General features: G+C 35.0%; 1 protein-coding gene across 1 annotated transcript in view; it reads left to right on the top strand.

Annotated features, from left to right (window-relative positions):
- Window positions 1-10,145, top strand: part of SEC23A (SEC23 homolog A, COPII coat complex component) — an 81,361-nt gene extending 71,216 nt beyond the window's left edge. The window contains exon 20 of the mRNA XM_074213421.1: window positions 3,620-10,145. Within this exon, the coding sequence (XP_074069522.1) occupies window positions 3,620-3,709 (90 nt within the window). The 3' untranslated portion in view covers window positions 3,710-10,145. The remainder of the gene's footprint in view (window positions 1-3,619) is intronic.
- The last annotated feature ends 8,971 nt before the right edge of the window (window positions 10,146-19,116 follow it).

The raw sequence follows: 19,116 nt of genomic DNA, 5'->3' as shown, positions 1-19,116 counted from the left end.
GATATCAGGGCAATTTTCCTGTAGGATTTCATTAAAAATGAGTTCAAGGCTCTTTTCCTGATGATGACTTTCAGGTATCCCAATAATTTTTAAATTATCTTTCCTGAATCTGTTTTCCAGATCAGTTGTTTTTTTCAATGAGATGTTTCACATTTTCTTCTAATTTTTCATTTTTTTGGTGTTGGAGTATTATGTCTTGACTTCTCATAAAGTCATCAGCTTCCTTTAGCTCCATTCTACATCTGAAGGATGTGTTTTCCTCAGAGAACTTTCCTATCCCCTTTTCCATTTGACCAATTCTGCTTTTTAAAGCATTCTTCTCTTCAATGACTTTTTTGAACTGTTTTATCCATTTGATCTATGCTGGTTTTTAACATGTTATTTTCTTCAGCATTTTTTTTGGATCTCCTTGACTAAGCTGCTTGACTTTTTTTTCATGTTTTTCCTGCATCTCTCATTTCCCAATTTTTCTTGTATCTCCCTTACTTGATTTTCAAAAAATTTTTTGAGCTCTGGTATAGCCTGAGCCCAACTTCTTTATTTCTTGGAGTCTTTAGATGCAGAAGCTTGGACTTTCTCCTCTTCAGATTGAATACTTTGATCTTCCATGGGATCATAGACAAAGTAATTGTTGATAGTCTGGTTCCCCTTTTTCCCCCCCGTTTACTTGTTTCCCCAACCTGTGCCTGGTTTTGGGGTGCTTCCTGAGCTTTTGAGTATTTTTCCCTTTGGGGGATTTTTTTGGTACACCTCACTGGGACCTTTATTCCTCCAAGGGCCTATGCTCTCTTGCCTTTGCTTTGATATGTAGATGACTGCTCAATTATCTTAGTATGGAAGGCCAAACTGTACCCTGGATCTGAGTGTAGGTAAACAACAGAGTCCTGACCCAGGGAGAACAGAGAAATTTCTGAAATCTCTCCTGACCGTCTGTGGGCTGTGCTCTGGAGGTGCCCCAATTCTTGTTCTGTGGCTGGTGCTCCTCATTCCACACTCATTCTGGTGTAGCAGAGTTCTCTCCTGGTCCCTTCAAGTGATCCCTGGGCTGGGTTGGGTGGCTTTTTTCCAACCCGTGGTCCTGTTGAAACACATCTTTCTTGTGGAACTTCTGAGTTATCTTGAACTGGGAAAACGTATCACTCAGTCTTTCTATGGATTCTGCCCCTCTAAATTTCGGCTAGTCATAATTTGTTGGCTTTTGGAGTTTTGAGGGAAAGGAGTTTCTGGAAAATGTTGCCTTCATGCTGCCATCTTGGTTCTGCCCCCCTTCTCAGGTTTTTCTAAAACTATCTTATTCTTCACTCTTCAACTGATGATAATCCCCTTATTGTCCAAATCTTTGCCACCACAAAAAGAGTTGCTATAAATATTTTTGTACAAGAAAATCCTCTTCCCTTTTAAAAAACATGGAAAAGTATGTAGGAAAAATTGATGGACCTTTAGTCAGAAAAAGATGGGATAGAATGTATTAGTAGGGGAAATAAGATATAAATATAAACTAAAGAATAACTACTAGTATAACTAGTTCTGGGGCTTGAGCAAGAACAAGACTGTCAGGACTTGAGAAGGGAGGGTTATGCTTATTAGTTATGCCTGAGGAGAGACCAAGAGGATTAATTAGTATCACTTGTCTTAGTTTTTTTTTCCTGACACGGCATATTGTATGTTTTTAATATATATGTTTTGTTTTTCAGAGAAGCATGTCAATCCCTATAAAGACATATAGGAGCTAAATTTTAAATATTTTATATTCCAAGCACCTAGAAGGGTGCCTTACATAAAGTAGTCACTCATTAAATATTCATTTTTCTTAAGTGTTAAGTGAAAGAGTGAGTTTAAACTGTACAAAGGGTTAGTTTAGATAGGGAAAATTCTTTTTGGTTGCTAAACATAATTTTTTTGTTTTTGTTTTTGCAAGGCAATGGGATTAAGTGACTTGCCCAAGGTCACACAGCTAGGTAATTATTAAGTGTCTGAGACGGAATTTGAATTCAGGTCCTCCTGACACCAGGGCTGGTGCTCTATCCATTGCACCACCTAGTTGCCTCTCATAATGAGTTCTTAATAGAGAATGTTTTCCTGCAGAACTTTTAAAATAGAATAATTGCTTGACTTTGACAGTTTGTATTCTGTTTCCTAGAGTTACAAAAATGTACTTAGATGGCCTTCAGGGTACCTTCTGGCATATGATATAGTATGAGAATTATGCTCTCAACACTATTTTAGGCAGAAGGATGTTTCATACTGCTTTTTTAAAAACTATTGAAAATATCACCTTTAAAAACAATAATTTTAATCAGGGTGATTGGATCTCAGTTTAACGGTACCTTTCTGTGTCAATCTGTAACCATTACATCAAATAAAAGTTATCTTGCTAAAGGGATAAAGTAAAAATTGTATGTCAGCTTTGGAAATTCATTTATAATCTCATCTGTAAAATCCTCATTAGTGAAATAGGAATAATAATAGCATCTAGCTTTGTTTGAGAGGATCAAATGAGTTAATATATGTGAAGGGCTTTGGAAACTTAAAGCACTACTTAAATATGAACAATTATCACTAGGTAATTTAAAAATTTTTAACTTCTAATTGTTATCTATGATTGGCCTATAGAGGGCGCCTACATGTCAGTAATTTGGTGGTGATGGTGGTGCGGTTTGTCTGTGTGTGTGTGTGTGTGTGTGTGTGTGTGTGTGTGTATGCTAGTGATATCACAGTGCTTTAAAAACTGCATGACTTTAGTCTTCCCTCTTCCTATGACATAATATGTATGCTGTGATTTACAAATGATCTTACTGATTAGTTCAAAAAATTGGCTTTTGTTCTTAATACTGTTTAACAAGAAGAGAAAAATGGATTCTTACTTTATGAAATAAGAATTTCATATTGGCCTAGATAGTCTTAAGTATGGGATATTTAAAACAAGTGGGAAAAATCCATTTCTACATTTACCTTGTCCAGGTATGACTTTCAGCCATACTAAAGATCCCATAAGCTCTGTTTACAAAAAAGGAACTTACTTGATTATCTACTAATTTCATTTTATAAAATTTTATTGTAAAAATCAGTAATAAAACCTTTGTTGCCAACATAACAGATAATAATAGCAATAATTAATTCAGGTTGTTAATAAGAAGGAAGCTAATTCAGTTAAAATCAGCAGGCATTTTTAAATTGCTTACTGTGTGATGGTGGGTAGTCCAGGAATATAAAGACACAAAGGAAGTAAGCCTTGTAGAGTTCAACAAAGGCATCTGAAAAATATTTGCTATATGACTTTTATGGAAAAACACAACAAAAGAAAAAAATTGACAATTTTTTGTTGTTGTTGTATTGAATTCACAATTGTTTCCAGCAGTTGCTCTTTAAAGCAATTGTGAGTCTTAAATAAGCCTACAAAGAACTAAATGTTGGGAAAATTCAAATTTCAATTTTAAATGATTAGGCATTCTCTAAGAAAAATTTTTCTATATTATGTATTATATTATTCCACTCCTTTAAACATTGAGATGGGTATGGAAAAGGTGATTTTAAAAAAAATATGTCACTGAAACACAGTGATCATTTTTAACTTGGACTTTTTCTGGAACCATAGTGATTGCATTTTTCTTTTTGGTAGGAGTCAGGAGCACCTATTCTCACAGATGACGTCAGTTTACAAGTCTTTATGGATCATCTAAAGAAACTTGCTGTATCAAGTGCTGCTTGAAACTGCTAACCATATTGAGGATGCAAAATATGAAGTGATAGTTCAATATTTTTCCTTCCCCTTTTCAGGTTATTTCTTTGAACCAACAGAGAACTCTTGTGTCCTTAAATTGGATCATTATGATTTTATGGAACAGGTTCATGGGGGGTTAGTTCACTTTTATATATTATGTTGGAATTTAATTAGAGCAATAAGAACAAATTTACTTTGCTTGCCACAGTGTTATAACTGATTTTAGAGATTTAAAATCTTTGCAGTTTGATTTTTTTAAAGTTTGAAACTATAATTTTTGCCTTGAATTATAGAGCCAGGACCTGTGGTATATGGCAGATGAATCCAAAGTGTAACTGAAAATGTTTGTGTTTCTTTTTCAGAAAAGGTGAACAAAAACAAATTAAGATCTTGAATTTCTCTGTCAATTCATTTAGTATATATTTGCAGTAATGTGTATTTTGTGTCTCATTTGCTTTCTGCTAAACCAACAGATCTATTTTCAAAATAGCATGTTTTAGTATTATTTAATTTTGTGTGTATTGTATAATTTTTTTGATAATTGTTTTTTCTCTTTAATGTATAAGCAAAAATTGCTGGTTAAAAAATAACTTCTACAGCAATTATCCACTAAAAGCACATGAAACTCCCACAAAGCATTTTTCCTTGTGATTAAACACTACACAAACATTTAAAAAAAAATGGGAGGTTAAGAAATAAGCCACTTCTAGACAGGACATGGTCAAGCACAATCTGTGACTGTTATAGCTAGATTAACCAAATTTAGTTTTGACCCCATAGTCCATGGTTTTCTATGTTTTCCATATATAAAATTTTATTTTTATTGTAGTCTACTATTTTAATGCTATTGTACAAGTTTATGCATATGCTTTGTTTCCACTTCCTTTATGTGATAAATTTATAGAGGTTGTGGGGTTTTTTTTGTGTTTTTTGTTGAAACAGTATCATATCATATATATCATATTATAATTTTTAGTTATAAGTGGGATCTATCCCAATTTATAAATTAATATTCATCTTACAATTTACTTTTAGTAAATAAGTTTGAATTGCTAAATCCAGATGAGTTTTGACAATGAATTTGAATTTGCTGTATCAAATAAAAGTTTGTGCAATGTCAGATATTTTAGAAAGGTGGTTTTGATGGCTACATTTACATGAACTTGATTGTATTGTTGGTAAGGTAGTGTTTTTTCCTGTTTATATATTTTGTAAACTGATAAAAACAATTGCTCTCTTCCAATATGTTTCAAAGATAATGAGCATCTTGAATCTGAAAATCAGTAAAAATGAATTTCTCTCTCCTTTTCTCTACTCCCCTTCTTCTCTTTTCTTTCCCCTCTTTCCTATTCCCTTATTTCTCCTTATTTGGAGTCTATTAGTTTGATATCAGGTATAAGCTAAAAGATGCCTAGTCCAAATTAAGAAATAGTGATTCATTTTTATTTTAGAGAAATTAATGCTTAGCTATATTTGCTCCTGTCTTGAAATATATTTTTTTTTTGGCAAGGCAATTGGGGCTAAGTGGCTTGCCCAAGGCCACACAGATAGGTAATTATAAAGTATCTGAGGCCTGGATTTGAACTCAGTTACTCCTGACTCCAAGGCCAGTGCTCTATCCACTGCGCCACCTAGCTGCCTCTTTCTTGAAATATTAACTCAATTGCTTACAAACTATATATCTTTAATTTGTCTGAGACTTTTCAGAAGCCTACTTTGAGCACTCATTTTCATTAATGAATGAATAAAAAAAAGACATTTATTATGAACTTAAAAGTAAGTCAGTAAACATTTATTAAGTGCCTCTTAGATGCAGAATTCTGGAGATACAGAAAAAGGCAAAAGACAAATCCTACCCATAAGCAGTTTTCAATTTACTGTCCTATAGCCTGAGGATAAAAACTGAAACTAAGACAAATCCTCTCCTCAAGAACTTTACTGTCTAACATGTAGAGTTTTTAGATATGTTGTCCTTAGGGTACAGTGACAAAGCAGTAGTAATATATCATCTTTAATATCATTTCCACTGATAAAATCATAGGAGTTTCTGATGTGGAACCATTTAACGATGCCAAGGTCATTGTTGGCAGCAACTGCCCCCCCCCCTTGGTTTTCAGTGACGGTGGTAGCACTGTTTTTCAGGATATCTTTCAGGTAGAACTGATGTCTGAGCAGTACCACCACTCCCATGGTTCTTGGATTTTCCTGTCTATTGATGACAGTTTGGGTAGTTTGTAAAAGGTAGTCACCTCTCCATAGTTATTTCTCTCCTCAATGATAACTGAAATGATGGCACTGGGGCTAGAAGTAGCACCAGTGATCCAAGGGCACTGCTTCCCTCAAGGCTTTGGGCTTAAGAGTCACAGTACTGGTATTGTAACCTAGAAGTATAGTGAAAAGAACAGAGACTTTTAGCACTCTTTCACCTTTTTGTAGGGATTTGGGTCTTATCTTGTGGGTTTTGGGGCTGTAATCACTTGGAGTTATCACCTAGTTGAAGAAAAGGGTCTCAGCATGATCCCTCAGATTCCTAAGAATAGAGATCTGAGAAGCTCTTTCATTAGAACTATGTGTATTAGGAGAGTCTAAAACAGCTCTTGTGCACAGGGGTTTTGCTGCTATTAAGCTCTGGGTAGATGATATTTCAAGAGTCAGGCATCTGGATTCAAAGAGATCTACTCTAATCCCAGCAGCAGAAAACAGGTAAGACAAGCTAGGATCATACAAGATCACAATAGACCTGCCAGAAGTATGTAGAATGTATGCCTTAACTCAAAAGTTCCAACCAATGAAGTAGAGAATGGAATGATGCCTGGAGCGCTCCCCAAAAAATCCTTAAAAGGACATTATTTCCAAAACACAAAGATTCAAAGTAAAAATAGCCACAATATAAATTACTAGAAGAAATTATTCAGGAGTTTGGTTCTAGAGAAAAGTGAGAACATAAATGAAAACTAAGAAGGAGAGACTTGGAAACAGAATTTAATATCTTAGCACAAATTAAATGACGTCATGAGACAAGATATTTTGAAAGATTGAAAAAAACTGAAGGAAATGTTAATTCATTTCAGCAAGTATTAAGTGCCTACCCTGCTATGTCATGATGATATTTTATCCTTCATTCTTGAAGAAGACTGATACTAGGGAGGTGAAACCTTGACAAGCACATGAATAGGGTTTAAGTGAGGGGTTGCTGTGCTAAGTCTCCAGCTTCACTTTCTTTTCCAGAGTCATCTGGGTCCTAGACGAGTGCAGGTAGCCCTGGATGTGGAGCAGTTAAGTGACTTGCCCACGTTCACACATCTAGCAAGAGTCATGTGTCTGAGACTGAATTTGAACTCTGGTCCTCCTAACACCTGGGCCTGCTCTATCCACTGTGCCACCCAGCTGGTCCATGTGATATATGATGCTATATGATATAAGGCATAGTGGGCAGACAAAGAAAGGCAAAAACAGTCTTTGTTTGCATGGAATTCCAATAAGAGAGAAGCTTTTTAGTTATGTAAGGTATCAAAACAACTGATTGTGGAACTAAAGAGGAGAAAATTAAGAATCATTTAGCTTCCTGAATGCCATGATTTAAAAAAAAAGAATAGCATTTCAAGTTAAAGCTTCTTTGAAGAAGTGAGAAAACAATGGCATTCACCAATCACCTTCTAGTAGATTCCTCAAAATGAAAACTCCCAGGAATGTCAGTCAAAATCCAGGTTAAAAAAAAAAGACTAACTGCAAGCAGTTGAAAGAAGGGAATTCAGGTACCAAAGAACCAGATAGATCCACATAAGATTTGGCTGCTGCCAATCTAAAAGAATGGGGAGCCTGGAATGTGATATTCTAAAAGCAAAATATGTATAGACTTACAACCTAGAATAATAAAACTGAGTATATGGGGATGGGGGTGGGGGAATGGTTTTTTGAGGAAATAAAGAACTTAAAATTCACAATGAAAAGACAAGCTATTGAATAAAAGCATGAGGAGTCAAACAAAAAAATTCAAAAAATAATCTGAAGGAATGTTATAAGGATAAGCGGGAGTAGTTCAACGAAGGGCTCCTTGAGGATGCTAATTTCTGGGGTCTTAGAATGAGTCAAATAAATGCCCAGGAGTGGTTTTGTTATGTTTTGATACTCTTGAAATAATAAAGGAAAAGGGAAATACACTGGAAAAGAGGAGAGGGAAATTCTAACAGTAGTATGCAAGCAGAAGTCTATTCAATGTGAAAGTTTTAGGAGAGTGAGATTTGCTTGAAGATCACTTTCATCAGAAAGAATTACACATGGGAAGTGTTTGGTGTTAAAAAAAGTTAGGGAAAAAGGAATAGGAAGAAGAGAATGGAGGGATCGAAGAGGGCAAATTCAAGGAGGGATTAGTTCTAAGCAATCTTAAAGAAGGGTTTAAAAGACTAGGAACTTGGTAAAGGGGGCAGAATGCAAAGATAGGAAAAGAGGGATAGGCTGGAGTGAAATAACAATGAAATGATAGCAATAGAAAAATGTCATTTACAGGGAACACTTCAAAGGCACACAGGTGGTTAGAGCAAAATTTAATTTTTGTATTTGAATTCAGCTTCAGCTGAAGTAGATTATAATGCAGCAGCAAAAATTGACTTAAGTACATTGCAAAAGTTGGACATAATACAGTTTGATGACTTACGTGGGAGTAGAAAAGTACATACACATATATATGTGCATATACATTCACAATTTTCGTTGTGTTTGGAAATTTTACAAACTATAAAAATCTCATATTAAAGGCACAAGAACTTTGTAAATACAAAAAAGCAGTTTCATAAAATATATTCTTTACCAAACAATGAAAATTATAGCCAATAAAAGGCTAAAAAAACCCGATTGGAGACAATACTAAAGTATTGATGACTCAGAAATGTTAGTTTCGTTAAATGAAAAATGTGATATGCCCCAAATTTTGAGAAGTGGAACCAAAGCAGTCATTAGAAATTTAAATTTCTAAATACTTTCAATTAAAAACTAACAGACATGAGACTAACCTAAAAAAACCTCAAACATTAAAAAATAGTGTCAAAAATCAAAGAACAAGACTGGAAGCAAAAGTTATGTTTTGTAAAAAAAAAATTGAAAAACTTAGCTAATTTGGTTTAAAAAAGGAAGACCAAATTGCCAGTGTTACAAATGAAAAAAAAATTCAAAACAAAAGACAAAAGATATTTATCAGAACTATTTTGACCAACCGCATACCAATAAAACTGGCACTTTAAATGAAATGAATGTTTACAAATAAATCAACAGAAGAAGAAATAGAGAATGTAAGCAGCCCAATCTTGAAAAAAAATTCATAAATGAACCCTCCCATCCTCCCAGGACCAGGTGGATTCATAAGTGAATTATAAGCAAACTTTTAAGAACCCTTAATTCTAACACTGTACAAAAAGCCAAAGAAGAGATGCTACCAAATGCCTTCCATGATAAATTTGGGCTAGAAACCTAAACAAAGGTAACTATAGACCAATATTCCTTTTTTTTTGGTCTGGATTTTGATTTTTTTATTTGTTTTCCAATTATACAATAGTAGTTTCTACCTATCATTTTTTGTAAGGTATTGAATTTTACAATTTTCTCCCTCTCCCTCTCCCCTCCACCATTGTTTCCATGCTATTCATGGATCGAAATCGAATGTGTTGGGAGAGAAATTATATCCTTGAGGAGAAAATAAAATATTAGAGATAGCAAAATTATGTAGTACATGAGACACTTTTAAAAAAAATTGAAGGTAATGGACTTTGGTCTTTGTTAAACTCCACAGTTCTTTTTCTTGGGTATAGATGGTATTCTCTGTCACAGATGCTCTAAAATTATCCCTGATTGTTGCACTGATGAAATGAGCAAGTCCATCAAGGTTGATCATCACCCCTCATGTTGCTTTTAGGGTGTACAATGTTCTGCTTCTGCTCATCTTGCTCAGCATCAATTCATACAAATCCTTTCAGGCTTCTCTGAAATCCCATCCCTCCTGGTTTCTAATTGAACAATAGTGTTCTAGCACATACATATACCACAATTTTTTCAGCCATTCCCCAATTGATGGACATTTGCTCAATTTCCAATTCTTTGTCACCACAGAGTTACTATGAATACTTTTGTACAAGTGTTGTTTTTACCCTTTTTCATGATCTCTTCAGGGTATAGACCCAGGAGTGGTATTGCTGGATCAAAGGGTATGCACATTTTTATTGCCCTTTGTGCATAATTCCAGAATTTCTCCAGAAAGGTTGGATGAGTTCTCAGTTCCACCAACAATGCATTAGTGTTCCAGATTTCCCACATCTCTTCCAGTATTGATTACTGTCCTTTCAATATTGGCCAGTCTAAGAGATGTGAGGTGGTACCTCAGAGCTGCTTTAATTTGCATTTCTTTAATTAGTAATTATTTAGAACAATTTTTCATATGACCATGGATAACTGATTTCCTAATCTGCAAATTGCATATCCTTTGACCATTTGTCGATTGAGGAATGACTTGGTTTTATATACATACATATATATATATGTATATATATATGCATATATATATATATATATATATTGGACTCAGTTCTCTGTATATTTTAGAAATGAGTCCTTTGTCAGAAATACTAGTTGTAAAAATTGTTTCTCAATTTACTACATTTCTTTTGATCTTGGTTACAATGCTTTTGTTTGTGCAAAATTTTTAATTTAATGCAATCAAAATTATCTGATTTGTTTTTAATGATGCTCTCCATCTCTTTCTTGGTTATAAACTGCTTCCCTCCCCTTCCCTCCACTTCCATTTCCATTTCATTCTCCCTCCCCTCCCCTTCACCAAGAAAATTCTATCTCGAAAATCTGATAGGAAAAATTGAACTTTTAATAACAGACGAATTCCATTCATTTCTTTAATTTAAAAGAACTAGGTAAATATGAACTGCTTTAATGCAAGGGAGATGAATCACTTGTCTTCTGAGAACCTCCATTGTCTTCAGGAGTCATCAAGAAAAAGAAGACAGGAAAGAAGACTTAGGACTTTCATTCATGGAAGAAGAAAATTATAGAGAAAGGGTTCTATATCAGAAAGGAAAAGAACAGGAAGTTGAGGTAGCTAATTATCTCACATAATGAGTGAGACAAAGTGAATACAAACATAAAAAGTTTGAGGTTAATAGGCAAACATCCCATGGAATTTTCAGTTGAACTAGGCAAAGAAAGGATACACACACACACACACACACACACACACACAGAGTATGGGTAGAAATATATTAAATTCAACAGGAAAATAAGGACTTGGATAATAGATAAAATGGTCATAAAAAAACTCGTAATGGGGTGGAGCAAACAGGGAAGAGGGACTCCTCAAAGGAAACATTGTTTCAATTACAGAAAATACTTGTTAGGCAAATTCTCTTTCACCATCTCATTTTTTTTTCTTTTTTTGGTAAAGGGATCAGACATCGAAAAAAATACAAATGTATAAATTAAAAATCATTTTTAAAAGGGCATTTTTTTTCTAGGAGTGGAGCACAAGGAAGAAGGAATAGGGACAGGGTAACAAAAAACATTTTTCTGAGATATATTTTTAGAAAAGTGCACAAAAATATAAAATCCATAAGAAATAGGCATCATAAATGGAAAACTACCAAAACTAACATGGAAACTATGGGTTGAATTATTTATTTAAAAAGAAAAGCAAAATCTGTGTTACAGATATGGAATTTCATGTACAATTTTTATTCCATATCTATGAAAATGTCCATTTTATTTGGTTCTAATTACAGAGTAGAAAAAAATGGAATTTGATAATGGGATTTGGTGATGAAGATAATAGTGGTAAGATTTTATGCCAATTTATTTTTTCACTCAACTGAGAAGTTATAGGATCAACATCAAGTCCTCAATATATGTGATAATGTAGTAGGAATATCATGGATTTCAGTTCTAAACACAATTTGTTCTAAGATCCTTCCAAATCTTAATGGATTTTTTCATAAAAGATTTATGTATTTAAGAATACTTTGAAAAATATTTTAAAACAAATTAAGCAGGATTCTGTATCCAATAGAGACAGAACTCACAGATTACTGTGATTAAAGAATTATTCTAAGAAACTGAAGATTTTTTTGATTTTTTTAATGGGTTACACAAAGATGGTGTGTCAAAAGTTTACCACCTGGGCAACATTATTCATAGAATTATTCTGCTGTTTGCTTGATGTCCTTTATATTGGGGTCCTAGATAAAAACCAATTTTGGGGTACAGACTACATCTGACAGGTGTCATGTAGCTTTCAGACACAAAAAATATATAGTTTGCTAGGGTTGATGATCATTGTGTTTAAAGGGAGAATGGTTGAGCCACTGCCTGCTTTGTTAGACCCTTTGTCATTTGGAAATCTATCTAGTTTTAGCCCTAGTAGAGTCTGGGGCTAGATCATGAAGAGGTTGTTATAAATACATCATTGCCCAGGAGTAGGAATTTAAGGTCATGGGTTACATTGTGCAATTTGTATAGTAATTCATTGCTTATAATTTGAAAACTTCCTTGAGGAAATGAGATTGGAATTCCTTTTAAACTTTTTAAAATTCTTTGCCAATGAAGTTGAGTTAAACTCCACAGTCTTAGGCTTTTCCTGGAAGGGTTCATTTCCTACACTTTTTCAGTATAGACTTATGTTGGGTCTTTGATTTAAAATATTGCATTTCTGATTAGCTGATTCCTTCAACAAGTTGTAATAAGTAAGACTTGCAGATCCTTAGGAATGAGTATTGTATTGCTCTGAGATTAGAAGTAGGATTTTTATCTTTTCAGAGGACAGAGCATTAGGATACATCAGACATTGATCTCATTGAAGGAAAATATTAAAATAATACTCCGTGTTATAGGCACTATGCTAAGCACTTTGCACTGAAGGAGAAAATAGGCAGATAATTATATCTGTAAAACATATATTCAAATAGAAGCTAACTTTAGAGAGAAAGCATTGAAGATGAGTAGGACTGGGTAAAACTTCTTACAGAAGATAATTTGAGCTAAATCTTGAAGAAATCCAGGGAAATTGGAGTGAAGATGAGAAGGAAGACCTTTTTTCAGGCATGGGGAAAATCAATGAAAAGGCACAGAAGTGGTAGATAAAAAGTTCAAAGGAATGGGAAGTAGAGGAAAGTATAAGAAGACTGGAAAAATAGGAGTTATTGTGAAAGGTTTTAAAAGCCAAATTTTACATTTGTTTCTGAAGGTAGTAGAAAATAGTTAAATTTTGAGAGAGAGAGAGAGAGAGAGAGAGAGAGAGAGAGAGAGAGAGTGTGTGTCTGTGTCAAAGAGAGGGAGAGGGGGGTAGTTTAGATTAGCACTTTAAAAAATCCCTTTGGCAGCTGAGTGATGAAAAAAGTTAGGGAGACCAATTAGAAAGTTATTGAAGTATTCCAAGAGCACTGTAGCAGGGTGAGGATCTTGTGAATGGAGAGTACAAGGAAGGAGACTGTACAAGAAATGTTGGGAAGGCAGAAATGACAGTAACCCATTGGATATAAGAGATAAGTTTGAGTGAAGAGTTGAAAATGACTCTTAAGATTGCAAGCCAGAGTGATTAGGAGAATGGGTGGAAAAATTCAGAAGTTTTTTTTTCAGGTAATGACATGTTAAACTGGGACAGGTTGAGTTTGAGATATCTATAGGACATAGTCTTCGAGGTGTTCAGAAGACAATTAGTGATGGAAAACTGGCACTGTAGAGGTTAGATCTGGAAATCATCTGTATAGAATGATCATCGAATTTGTAGGAGTTGATGAGATCACCAAATAAGAGAATATAGAAGAGAAGCTAGCCCAGTAAAGGAGACTGAGAAATAAAGTTAGGTAAGAGAGGAATCAGAAGAGAGCTGTGTCACAAAAACCTAGAGAGGGAGAGACTATTTAGACCCATTTTCTGTCTTACTCGTCATCAGTAGCTTTCTCTGATCTTGGCCCACTCTCTCATCTCCCCTTTTCTCTTTCAACTTTTGATCAGCTTAATGTGAGTGGTTCTGAACTGAGCAAGATGTGATGCTATTAATATACATATATATTAAACATAGGAATATATATATGTTGAATATATATATATATATGTTGGGAAATCAAATTCCCAAATTATTCATGTCTCCCCAAAATATGCCTCAAACTTCATGCTAAATCCATCACCTTTATCTGGTGGTGGTTAGCATGTTTCATCAGGAGTCCTCTGGAATTGAGATGAGTTCCTAAGTTTTTGTTGATTTGTTTTTGTTTTTGTAAGGCAATGGGGTTAAGTGAATTGCCCAAGCTCACACAGCTAGCTACTTATTAAGTGCCTGAGGCAAAATTTCAACTCAGGTCCTCCTGACTTCAGGGCCAGTGCTTTATCCACTATGCCACCTAGCTGCCCCAAGTTCCTAAGTCTTTCAAAGGTGTTTGTAATAACTTTATTATATCATTTTGATATGAATTATTCTGGTTCAGCCCATTTCATTTTGCATTCGTTCATATAGTTCTTCTCAGGTTTCTCTGAAAACTTCTACTTCATCTTTTACAGCACATGTCTCATAGAGCTTTTACTTAACTGACAAAGAACAGTGCATGCATGGTGCAATATAAGAGTGAGGAACATTTTTTTTCTGCCAGGGACATTTAGATATTTATAAACATTATTTGCAGGCTATATTTGGGCAAACAATTCATCCCTAAAAAGTGCTTATGTTTTTGAATTTTGAGTCCTGCCTGTGATTGCCCAGGAAATGCCAGACCAATGTAGTCTGTGGGTTAGAGGTTCCCAGCCCCTGGCAAAGGAAAGACCTGACTTTGATCCTCCTTCTAACTCTAAGTAGCTTTGTGATCTTGGGCAAGTTATTCTCTGGGCCTCAGTCTCCTCTTGGTAAAAGTGAGTGTTGAAATAGATGGTACCCAATATCCCTTCCAACTTTATAAGAATATGTGTGTATCTATCTATCTATCTATCTATCTATCTATCTATCTATCTATCTATCTATCTTTATCTATCTATCTGATCTATGTGTGTATGCTTATATAAATGTATTTTGCCAAGTTCCATTTTTGTATCAAAGGGAAATTTTCATCTTTCCTTTATTAAAAACATCAAGAAATCATCATTAAAGAAAAGAAAATTTGTGAATCAGTCAATCCATGAGCATTTATAAAGCAATGTAGAGTAGACAATAGACTAGACACTGGAGATGCAAACAGGAAAAAAAAAATAACAATTACTGACCTCAAGTAGATTACATTCTATTGTGGTTTTGTGGTTTAACTTATATATGATCTCTTTAAATTCTTATCTGAGGAAGGAAAAACAGAGTATATTGAAATTTCCATTTCCATAACTATTCCTAAATCCTTTCACCAGATGATCAGATACTTGTGATATGCAAATGTACCATATAATCTCCAAATTCATTTCCAGTGCCTTTTAATTTTTATTTTCTTAATTTGTTTTTATAACTCCTTCCACATATATGTATTTCCACTGTCTTCCAAGTCTGAAAAATCTTTCTCCTCTTGGATCCCAGTTTCTGTGAAGTCTCAGTTAAAATTCAACTTTCTGCAAGGTCTTCCCATACCTCCCAAATACTAATGAATTCCTTTTGTTGTATACTTACAGTCACACAGACACACAGACACGCAGACACACAGACACACAGACATACACACACACACACACACACACACACACATCATTTGTAAATAGTTGTTTGCATTTTATTTGTCCCATTGGCCTGGGAGCTCCTGGAGAGCAGGGACTATTTTTTTTTACCTTTCTTTGTATACTCACTACTTAGCACTGTATCTGGTGCCAGATTAATAATTAATAAATAATTCTTGATTTGATGTTACTACCCACCCCCTGCAGTCCCACACTAAAAATGTGAAATTATTATTTTAGTTAAGAAACTTGGAAATTTGGAAATTCAAAATAAAAAGTCAGAACATGATATGCACCATGTTTGCTATAAGGAATTTAGGAATAAAAGTATTTCATCCAAATATGCTCCTAAGTTTCAAATTTTCAGGGCAGTGTGTACACTGAGTCACAAGGTCAAGGGAATAGGTGAATTTGCATTTCTTGCAAGTGTATTTACTTTCGTTTTCTACATTAAACTCAATTTATCTTGTCACACTGTTAAATTAAAGCATTTGCTTAACTAACTCATCTTCAAGTATAGCCATCATCAGCCTGAGAAAATTACAGTTATCATATTGATGAAAAGTGTCAAAGGTTTCACTTTTTCAATTTTCAGTGTGACTAATTGCCCAACACTATGTAGTTTATTAGCAATAAAAATTACCCTGAGATGTGTGTGTGCATGAGTGTGAGTTTTAGCACTTGACTTTTCATAATTCCCTAACCCCACTTTCATCTTGAGGCATCTCAACTTGCAATTAATTACTTTAGAGATTTCTTTTCATAGTTGTCTTTCTCAAGAAGCATTTTTTTCCAGAGGAAATATTACTGAAAACATCAATAAATGTCAGAGCAATTAAAACAGCATCCTATTAGTTTTGACATTTGTTTTCTTGGAAATCTTCTGAGATATCCACAAGGTCCATAAAAAAATGTTACTCATTTGACCAGGGTTTGAATTAGTAAACTAGAGCAACAAACTCAAGATCAAATTCCTACTTAACTCCCTGGGAAAATCTTTCATTGAGATATAACTTGTTAATAGACTCCTTACAGGAAACTGTTAGGGCCTGAACCTAAAGGATACCATATAGCAAAATATTCTAAATAACAAATGAATGTACTGCAAGAATTAATGCCCTTTCTGTCTTCAGAAATAATTTGTTCAAGAAGGGGATCTATTTGAATAAGAGACAAATAGGAAAGAATCATGGAACCTTAAAACTGAATGGAAATTTAGAAGTAATAAGAACAGCAACTGATATCCATTTACTTCTTTATAGGTTATAAAGTGCTTTACATTTATCTCATAGAAATCTTACAAATGTGCAGTTTTAGAAGTTTTAGAATGTAAGAATATGGTCAATTGTTATTACTTGAGAGCAGAAATAAAAGAAATCATTTTTAATTTTATAGCTAATAATTGATTTCAAAAGAGTGAAACTCTGTAGCTGATAGAGAACTCAGTGATGCAAGGTATGTCATGACCATTAAATCAGTAAAACAGGACCTGGATAATGAACTTAGAGCAATCCTTTTTTCCTTACTCAGCCTATCATTTTATCTTATTTCACTCCTCTGACCTCTGCATCAGTGATTCATTTTACTAGTAAGTAGAAAATATTTCCAGAGCATGTTTAACCTTTCGCAGAATATTTTCTATCACTTTTGTGTGATGTTTTTGTGCTTTATTTTGAGAAGAAATGGGAGGGGAAAAATCCTTTCCCTATTCAAAAATTGCCTGTATATGTGAGGCATTTTATGTTTACAAAGCACTTTGTAACTTGTAGCTGGAGTTTGGACTGCCCCTTCCCTAAGAAAGGTTGCCATGGAGACCTGGTGGGCTGGGAGAAGTGTCTGGTAGCAAGCAACCTTCCCCATGTTCCCATGGGCTTTGACCTTGAAAGAACTTCCTTCTGGAGAGAAGCCAAGTAGAGATAGGGAGAAGGAGAATATGTACATCTGGTTCCATGCTTCTCTAGCTAAACCTGGCAGGAAATTTGGAATGGGCTCACCCTGCTGCTGAAGATAGGGATTATAGAAAGATGATCATGTGGGAGCTGCTAACCAGACCAGGGTGACAACTGAGAGCAGATGCTCTGTGGCAAGACTAGAACAACAGATGTGTGGTTGAGGAGGTCACAAAAATGTTAGCCAGTTAACAAACATTTATCTGTTGGCCACTAGACCCAGATGGCCCTGGGGGAAAAAAGTGAGGCTGGTAAGCTAGCACAGCACCCCCTCACTCAATGACAATTCATGTGCTTGTCATGGCATCACTCCCTGATGTTGTAGACTTCTTCAAACATTATTATTATTATTGTCTACTATGTTCCAATCACTATGCTATGTGTTGGAGATACAAAGAAAAGTAAAAAAAACAATCCCTGCTCTCAAGGGGGTTATGTGAGGGGCAAATATGCTGATTTTTCAGAAACATAGTGCTAAATCAGTCTAAGCCATAGGCCTCAGGTTCTATTTCTCAAGAATCAGGTGAGTTTGAGAATCCAGATCTCTGGCTAGAAAAATTATGTCACCCTAACCTTATAAGATGTAAACAAAGACAGACTCTCCTGGGAAAGCTTAGGTACACCCCCCTTCTCTTCCAACCATCAAGTTTGACCAATTGTTGTAAGGGTCAGCAGAAAAGAGGAGGGGAAATGGGTTGTGGTTTTTATGGTTTTTAACCCTGCTTCAGCTTCTGTAATTCGGCTTTTCCTGGTCTCTCTCTCTCTCTCTCTCTCTCTCTCTCTCTCTCTCTCTCTCTCTCATAGAGAGTTAGGAACGGCCCCGCTTCTTGCAAGAATCGAAATGAATTTTAATTCTTTGCTGCCACTTTGAAAGGACTCTGAGTAGTCACTTTGGGTTAGGGTCTCAATACCCTGGCATAGTTATATGATAATATACAGGAAGAATTAGAAATAACCAGCAAAGGAAGGTATTATCATTAAAAAGGATAGGGAAGGGGCAGCTAGGTAGCACAGTGGATAGAGCACCAGCTCTGGAGTCAGTTCAAATCAGCCCTCAGATGCTTAACCCCATTGCCTTGCAAAAAACCCTAAATAAATAAACAAACAAATAAATAAAGTAATTAATTAATTAAGGGATGGGGTTAAGTGACTTGCCCAAGGTCACAATACTTGTTAGCAAGTAATGAGAAGAATGTACATCATCATGTGAGGTGGACCTGTTCTATTGTTTGATCATGTCATTTATTTCCAAACCTCTACCAGCCTTGGACAATCTAATTGAAGAATCTATCCCCACCCAAACCTGAGTTGTTCTTTGTCCTTCTTCTCAAAGAGGACCAAGACATCAAGAAAATGATGCTATGACATGCAAGTGAATTGGATTTAAGTGAGGGAGGCTGAGCAAAGTCACCAGTCTCATTTTCTCCTCTAAAGCCATCTGAGTCCAGTGGCAAGATAAGAATCAGGATGACTGAGATGGATCTGGATAGAGTGGGAGATCTTGGCCTTTTTAAGCTCAGGTTTTAAACATGTTTGTTTGTCTGAAGCAACATCCATTTAGTGATTAACAAAAGAGTCAGAGAATGGCCTTTCTTATCTAGTTAAAATAAAAATCAATCTGGGAGGGGAAGACCCACAGGTTTCTGGTCAAAACAGAAACAATTGCTATTTACATACACACTGAAATTTTCCGGGTCCAAAATCAAATGTGAGTAGAATATATAGAAAAGAGGAAAAAAGGGGCAACTAGGTAGAGTAGGAGGACCTGAGTTCAAATCC

Source organism: Macrotis lagotis, chromosome 1, assembly GCF_037893015.1.
Source record: "Macrotis lagotis isolate mMagLag1 chromosome 1, bilby.v1.9.chrom.fasta, whole genome shotgun sequence".
Lineage (NCBI taxonomy): Eukaryota > Metazoa > Chordata > Mammalia > Peramelemorphia > Peramelidae > Macrotis > Macrotis lagotis.
This window is presented reverse-complemented; position numbering and strand designations above follow the sequence as displayed.